Source organism: Nymphaea colorata, chromosome 10, assembly GCF_008831285.2.
Source record: "Nymphaea colorata isolate Beijing-Zhang1983 chromosome 10, ASM883128v2, whole genome shotgun sequence".
In the NCBI taxonomy this organism is placed as follows: Eukaryota; Viridiplantae; Streptophyta; class Magnoliopsida; order Nymphaeales; family Nymphaeaceae; genus Nymphaea; species Nymphaea colorata.
In genome coordinates this window covers 19,242,841-19,251,120 of record NC_045147.1, presented here as the reverse complement: position 1 = coordinate 19,251,120, position 8,280 = coordinate 19,242,841, and the positions used below count along the sequence as shown (strand labels likewise).

General features: G+C 41.1%; 1 protein-coding gene across 1 annotated transcript; it reads right to left on the bottom strand.

Moving 5' to 3' along the window:
• On the bottom strand, positions 1-2,342 carry LOC116262591 (probable pectinesterase 53). Its single transcript, XM_031642080.2, has 5 exons — positions 1,915-2,342; positions 1,467-1,656; positions 985-1,191; positions 642-877; positions 1-419 (listed from the first exon to the last, which is right to left on the bottom strand). The coding sequence occupies exons 1-5, from the start codon at positions 2,280-2,282 to the stop codon at positions 248-250; spliced, it is 1,173 nt and encodes a 390-aa protein (XP_031497940.1). The 5' UTR covers positions 2,283-2,342; the 3' UTR covers positions 1-247.
• Between the last annotated feature and the right edge of the window lie 5,938 nt (positions 2,343-8,280).

The following is an 8,280-nucleotide window of genomic DNA, read 5'->3' as shown; positions in this document are numbered from 1 at the left end:
TAAAACTCCTCATAAATGAATATCTCGATTACAAGCAACTTCTTTTCACAAGAAGCTGCAATTTTTTACAATAAGAATCAGATCTTCTCCCACCACGTTCACTAGAACATACGAAACCGAGCGCGTCCCGACTCCCAATATAAATTAAGAAACAAAGCAAAAGGAAAAGAAAACATCAGAGAAAGAGAAACTGTGAATTCATGGCCCACGGGAAAGACAGAATGGAAGAATATGGGCGGTTGAAGAATCAGGATAAATAGGCAGTGGGCTGCTCTGCCCACAGCCATTTCTCCCCGTCGACGAAGTGAGTTCCTAAGAAGGGCTCGGCCTCTGCATCGGTCAGTCTTCTGATCCACTGCACCCTCTCTGTCATATTTGCTCCTGGCCCACTGCATTTGTACTCCCCATAGTATACACTCCTGTTGAAGACAAAAAGGAAAAGGAAGAACTCATAAATATATAAATGAATCCACTGGATTTTCATGGCTGTACTTGAATTTGAAAGCAGACAGGAAATACAATGGGCACCATCATTTCTTGTACTTGAATATTGCAGAATGAAGAAAGAAAAAACCACAATGAAGTCTGAATTCAACCAACTCCATGGCTACTGATTTTAAGTTACAGAGGAAGAAGCTTACGATTCACGAGCAGGGATGCCCCAGTCGTTCCAGCCCTCGGGTATGACAACTTTGTCCAAGTAGGTGTAGGCGAAGACGACCCTAGAATGGTCGCCCCATGCCCGCCCCAGGTACACCAACCCGCTCCCCGACACTGTGCCGTTCAAGAAGGAGAACCCACTCGACAGGGACACGTTCGTTCGCTTCTGAGCCGTCACCGACGCCACGTCCGTTGAAATCGAGTTCATATGGCAATTCTGCGAGCCAGCAAACAATTCAGTATTCAAAGTCGATAAGTAATTAAATTGTCATCTATGAGTTTAAAGTTTAAACTGATGATACATATATAAGGCGAGGGACCAACCTCATACAGAGACCGGCCGTAGCCGAAGATGAAGTCCACAGACCCCTGGATGAAGCAGTTCTTGAAGTAATGGGTTCCTTTGTGGTCGTAGAGCGTGTCTTGGTGGCCAAAGAAGCTGCAGTTGTAGAATGCGGCTTTGTTGCCGGAGATTCTCAGGGCCACCGCCTGCCCTCCAATTTGTCCGATTTCTGGGTTTGGTGCTGTGTTCTGCCCAAAGCAGATGCCAACCAAGAAATGATTGTTTATTACAGTACATAGTAAAAGTAGCAACATTTTCAAAAGAACTGTAGATTTAAACAAAGGCATAAATGAGAAAGAAGACCCATGTAATGTAAGACTACATGCATCCAAAAATGCATGCCCATGTTCTATTCTATAAGCACATACATTCCGTTCTTATCAAATCACTGTTTCATTGTATTTCGATTATAAGAATAAAAGATATTTAGAACGGAAGGACAATGAGTAGTTGAATATGTTACCTCAAATCTTATGTTGATGGCCACAAAATAGTGGGAGTTGATGGCTACGGTTGCACTGTGGTATGTTCTCATCGGATTACCGTCGCCTCCCAGCGTGGCCGCCGTGTCGTTCCCTGTGAATGTGGGAGGATTCCGGCTATCCCCTAGAAGAGTGATGAATGGCTTTTTCTTCTTTATTACAACTTTTTCCCTGCAGATCCATTTCTCACAGTTATAAGCTCTGTTCATTTCTTTTTCTTTTCATGGTGGGTGACAAATAAATGAATCATATCTTCCCTACTGCTATCTATTACAGTCGAACTAAAACCACCTCTACATTCTTGTATGTATCCTTCATTAATGGAAGAACAAAAGAAAGGCAGAAAAGGTTACTAGGGATCGAAGGGAAGGTGATGAATTTGTTGGCAGCCAACGTCATTGGCCAGCAATTAGTTACAAAGAAGATTACCTATAAATTCCAGGGGCTATTTGAATGATGATCCTCCTTGTGTTCTTCTCTTCAATGCTGTCTAGTGCGTCCCTCAGGCTTGTAAAGTTACCGCTACCATCTTGAGCCACTTTGATCCAGACCCTGTTTTTCTCAGCCTCGGCAAGTTTGTGATCCAGTTTTTTGGGATGATGAAGGTCATCCTTCAGTTCGCTACTGACCTCCATGGAGTTGAAGAGAAGCTTCTGCCTGTATTGCTCGCCGTGCCAAGAGACCCATTTATGGTATTCTTCCTCATAGGTTGAACTCAGGGAGAAGGAGTCGAGGGGAAGGAGAGAAAGAGACACAAGGAAGAGGAGGGAAAGAAGGTGAGCAGCAGAGGAAGCCATGGCTGGCAGGTGTCAACGAACAGAGGCTGCTCTAGATGTGATGAGGAGGAGGCAAGAGCTCACTTGTTTAAATATTGAACTGCTCACGAAAATGCCCTTGTTTGTCTCATGAATTCCACTGCCGTTTTCCCCATTTTCTCTGCAAAACTGTCCACAGTATTATATTAATACTCTTCTTGGTAATGAGAAAAATGTTTTCTCATGCTTTAGAGTTGTGGAATGACGGTGGCATATTGATACTGTAATTAAAGGATCGAAGCATATAATTTATCTTATGAAATATGAAATCAACAAAGTATAAAGTGAGCGATAAAAAGATCTAAAGCAGGGAATCGCATGGGCACTCCTGGAATGCAAAATCTGAGCCGGAAAATGTCCCACCGTTTTCGGCGTTGGCCCATACCTGGAGCCGAAGCTTGGAAACCGGCGGCCCATTTTTTGCTTGGATCCAACTAGCTGGCTCCCATCTCCTCTGCACATGCTCCAATCAGAATCTACTCCCCACTTTTCAGCTCAACCCGGCTCGGCTCGGCTCATCTTGCACTCATAATCTTCAATGTCCCTGCACTCGCTCTTTGTACTTGTCTTAGAAGATGCAAACAATTTGTTAAATGCCAATTAACCAAATAAAATAATTCATTAGACCTTTTGATCTCTTCCTTCATGTGAAAGTTTTAAAGGTGGAATTAATGACAATGGTGTGATCTCTTCCTTCTGGTACTTTGGGCTAAGAGAAGGAGAATCATTTTGCAGAAAAGTTTTAACTATTTTCCGTATCTGCCTTCCCCAAGAGGGCCAACACAAGGAAAAAAGAATCAGCAGAACAAAGTTATGAGGGAATTTGTCGTCTGCACCTTCCAAACATTACCCGCTTTTTTTCTTTTTCCTTTTCCTTTCTTCCACTTTCAGCAGCTATAAGCCAAAAAAGTTTTATTCCTTATGTACTAAGTATACTCTCTTCACTATTGTTTCTATATGATCTTGCTTGCGCGATGGCCGTTCTTTGGCTGTAGTCCAACATTCTAATCTTATTGATCTCCAGAAGGAAACCTTTTCGCTGTGCTTTGACAATGGGCCTTTGGCTGTAGTGCTCCGTTTTCATACCTGAAATCTGCAAACTCTGATAGTGGTAGGGGGTTGGCTCTGTGGTTTCAATTATTAGTTTCTATTAAAGAGTAGGAAAGTCGACATTTATTGTGGGGTGCCTCCTTATTGTTTGACTCATTAATGGCGTCATGAGGTGTCGGGCATACATGTGCCTTTCGGTTGGTTGAAGCGCGTAGTTTAGCTTGCTTTCATGTGCACAGGCACGTAGTTTCTATTTTTCTGTATTAGGGGGAAAATGGCCGTTGCTGATTTCTTATGTTCATCTTGTTGAGAGCTTGTTTCTGTGTTGTTTTAATCGAATTGGAAAGGAAACTTGACTCTGCAAAGTTCTTTAACGTAATTATGATCAGAGTTCAAAATCTCTCAAAGCCTGGTCATGTTTATGATCTGATGAGTAAAACAAAAACTATTACAATTTGTTTAAGACGAATCCTTTTCAAGAATTACTTTGAAACATGTGCACACCTGAAATTATTTAATAGAAGTGCAAACTCAAGGATATGAGGATGACGGATGGAGAAATCGCTTTCTGCAGATATGATATGGTTGTGGAACTTTTATGATGTTGGGATCTGATTAAACAACAAAAATGAACAGAAAATTTTTTTTTAATTCAAACTATCTTGACATGGAGGATTCGCTGCCCTTTCGTTGCGAAGGAATAAAGAATAACGAAGGGCACGTATTTTCAAAGAAAGAAATAAATGGAACAAAGAAAATCTTAGGGGCCAGACGAGAGGGTCCCAATTGCCAGGGGAGATTTTCTAATTTAGACTGCCAAGTTGAGACCAGGGTGAATTAGGGGAAGACCAGCTGCTTCCGACGAAGGCCGGCTGCGATTTTCAATAGAAATTCTGTCTTCAAGCAGGAGAAGTCAGGACACTAGTACTCACTGTGATCCCTTAGAAATTCTTCTTAGATTATAAATATCTAATCCCAGAATTGGATCAAGCTTGATTCCGGAACCCATCCACATAGAAACTTTGTTTGGCAGTATAAATCGAGAGAAAGTTAGGTGCACCGGGCACAGTAAAAGAGGGAAAGAGATTTTTTGTCATTTACTTACAAAAATTTTTACCATAGTATTTTTTTTACTTTTTTTTTTTTCCAATTTTGTCTTTAGGAAAAGTTTTCTTTTTCAGTATGAACTAATTGTATTTTAGTCATAATTGTGCACCAGTGTATGATATGGAGCCTCTTTATCATCTCACATACTGCCACATGTACTTTTTCTATTTCATTTTGGAGTCCTTAGCATGCAAAATAGCATTTTGGTATTTCCACAAATTCTAAATCGCTACATTTAGATTTAAGTGTAATTAGTTTCCGCCATCCCCATAATGCCTCCTTAACCATGTTCAAAGCTTTAGCTTCTTGAGGAAGAAGCACGTGGTAATCTTTTTGCAGTGCCAAGACCTTTTTTTGTAATGTCGACAACTCGATGAGATTTTTATATTTAAAATTCCAACAATACCTTGTTCCACCGTATACCGGAAGTTACTCCCAAGCATTGCAAGGATGTTTCTATTAACTAGCTAGGTGGATCCCTGGCACCACCTTCTTCCTTTTTTAAAGCTTCTTTTCATTCTTCAATTGCCTTCTAATGATGCAACTTCATGAACGCCCTTTTTAGGACCAAGGCATCTTTGTCCATACAGGACCCAAGCTAGGGGGCCATGGCTCCGTTGTATTAAGTTAGGTCCATCAAACCACAAGTTCTCCGTTTCCCAATGTTTAACCATTGGCCCCTCCTCCGACTTCCCGGGTGAACAAAGAAAGGCTTTTTCGACGCGGTTTTCTTTCCTCTTGCCTTTTTTTCCGGCAAGGGCCATCACCTTGTGTCCTCCCAGATCTTTTCTCTACCCCATTTTCTTAATGTACATAGAGTAGAGCTGCACAACGGGCTCACACTCGAACTCCTCCCTCCCTCCCTTTCTCGCTATTCGCATCTTGAGACACGTGAAACCTGACAGTCTGGTCTGATGCGACGGTGCACATAAAAATCAGGAGACCCTGTTGAGAGAGAGACTACTGCATCCGGTGGGTCTCGGACCCATTGGTTCCATGCCCAGATCTGGGACTCAAGCAAACGGTGGATCCCGGACCCATTGGTTGCACCCTGATCCCCAGGACCCAAAGTCGGAACAGCAGGTAAAGCAAAAGGGCGTTCCTTTCCTTTCCAGAGCGCCTGCGAACAGGCTGGACAAGGACAACCAGGGCGGCGGACCCTAATCTGAAGCGTCGCCAACTCAACTCACACGATGTGACCCAGCTTTTTGTCACAGTCTCTTGTTCTCAGACCTCGTGGGAGCAGAACCCATCCAGTCCAGATGGTGTAATCCAGCAACGAATTCACATACCAAGCTTGAAGAACAAAAAATGTAGATAATAAAAAAAAGCTGCTTCCGAGCACAGTTATGAGAATGTCCAGTAGGTGGAATTAATATAAAATAGAATTTATGATAGTTCCAAAGGATCTGGGGATAAGAAAAAGAAGGGAAAGGAAAGATAAAAAGGAGAGTGGGTGGCCTCTGGGCAGAGATGAAAGGACCCACGGTTTTGGCTGGATTCGGGAATTAGAGCGGCTTGGATGCCTTAATTAGCTGCACTTCATATCGGGGGGAAACCAGTGGCTTTGTGATGCTCTCCTCCTTCTCATCCACCGTTTCTTATCGTTATTATTATCAAATATAAGCGTCTTACTCAATGCCAGCGGAACCCCTAGCATTTCAGGGTCTTGGGGGAAGGAGCCCCCTGAACTGACAATATGATCCGGATGCAGCCTGGACGGGACCAACTAGTTCTTAATATCTCCCCTCAATCTAATCTTCATCTCCATCTGCCCTAATATATTCCACCCACCCACTCTCTCATGCCAATCTTGTCTAAATGAACCTGAATTGGCCCCTTTAGATCAGATCCCGTCCGGATACGAGGATGCCACTTATTATATATATTGCAAACTGCTAGCGGTTTGGCTTGTTTCAAAGAATTGAAATCTGCTGGATGGCGTCATATGATAAAATATTCATACACTATGTAAATTTAATGCTGATGTCCTAATGCATTAGGAACACATATATATGTGGCAGGTGGTAGACAATTAGATGGTATATAGATAAGAAATAACCTTAGCCCTTACCTCTTACAGATCGGCAATTGAGAGAAAAATAAAGAAAAAAAAGTATGATGAAGCATTTTTCTTATTTAGTATTGGTTCACACTTTTTTTTCTCGTATGTGGAACAGATCAAACGCCGAGATTATTCCTTCTGTCTTTCAAAGTCTTGTTTACTTGGCCAAGTTTCTAAAGGATCTTGTATTTCTTATAACCCTTGCGTCCTCGGAAAGACATAAAAGAAAAGCTAAAGAAAGAGTATGATTGAGTAAAGACATGGGAGTTATTTTGATTGCTGGGATCAATATTGGACGCGAAGGCAGAACATGGACTTCATATCTGGGGATCTCTAGGTCAGAATATTTATCCGGAATTTATAAGACAATTCGGGTAGACTTCTGCCCCGTTACAGTCAGGAGGTACTGTGGACTGGACAACATTGTAGCAACATGTCTATACGTAGCCTTCTTCCGTTTAGTACCATGCAAACTACTTACTGCTAAGTGCTAAGACCCTTTATGAGTGAGGATGTGCTGGACCCAAACCACAAAATCATTGGCGATTTATGGAATTTCATGCCACATTCAAGTTCAGATTGTTTAACAAGATGTGAGCATAGTTCAGATTATGTCATTGTTGTAAAAAATTAATCGGCCGATCTGAACCAAAACCGGTGGCAAATACACTTATTTCACTAGATAATAAATGGGTGCGAAGTTTCTTACTATTTTTGAAAAAATTTAAAGTTTTTCTTGTTTTTTAGAATTACATTTTTTCATATATTTTATCATTATATTTTGCTTGGAAACGTATATAATAATATTTTTGCTGATTCATGACCCAAACGATCTGAGTTGCTAAATCTAAGATTCAACGAGTTGACAACCTGATTGATTAGACTCAATTCCCGATCTTAATTTACTCCACTGTCTTATTTATGCCGTCCACTTTTAACCTTAGGTTCAACCAAACGGGGCATCAACCGAGTTCAGGGGTCACCAGTTGTTGCTGGAGTCGTTCACTTTTTAGAACTTGTTCTTGCTCGGTCTTTTTCATAAGAAATTTGTATTAACGGGTCAGATCTATGCTTCCAACTCCAATTGGTTGTATTTGGTACAAGAAAAAAGACTCTAATACAGAATCGGGTTTGAATTTAGTGTACTTGGTTCGTCATCCCCTGTCTTTGGTTGTGAACAACTAAGTCTGCTAAAAGTTAACTGGATCTGGCGATGGACTTTGTCCACCAAATTAGTCCACCATTAACCATGTTTACTTTTGGAGCAGTTGATATATATGCGTCATTTCGCTGCTGCGGACTCGATTGCTGCCGAATTCGCTCATATCCAGTCTTACAAGATTTTATCATAGAAAACAAATTATGGAACCCAAAAAAGTATGTTAGTGTCGGCAGATTTGTTAGCCTTTTTCGCAACGTTGATGTTTTGGAGAATGGATTAGGTTAAAATAATTAGATGAATATAATTTCATTTAGAAAAATAAATATAGTAATAGGTTGTGTTTGTTCACCGCGGCAGATTTGAGATCCCCGGCAGATCCATAGATTTAAGGTTGAAAACCCTTTCCTCTCCTCCTCCAATCCATGTAGCATAGATTTAAAATTCAGGTTATTTTGATACTCAGTTTGTTCTCTGAAAACATACTTTTCTATGCTGCTTATAATTTTAAGATCTGAGACTATCAAGCACGACCTAAATATGAAGGCATAATTCACATTTTCTTGAGATTATAAAGCTGCCCATGGATTGGTTTTACT

What these genes read in the sequence shown, in the direction of transcription:
- LOC116262591 (XM_031642080.2), bottom strand. Translation starts at nt 2,282, where the DNA reads ATGGCTTCCTCTGCTGCTCACCTTCTTTCCCTCCTCTTCCTTGTGTCT. An exon ending in CCATCAACATAAGATTTGAG is followed by an intron (nt 1,192 to 1,466) that starts GTAACATATTCA and finishes TGCTTTGGGCAG; the next exon opens with AACACAGCACCAAACCCAGA. An exon ending in ACGGCCGGTCTCTGTATGAG is followed by an intron (nt 878 to 984) that starts GTTGGTCCCTCG and finishes GCTGGCTCGCAG; the next exon opens with AATTGCCATATGAACTCGAT.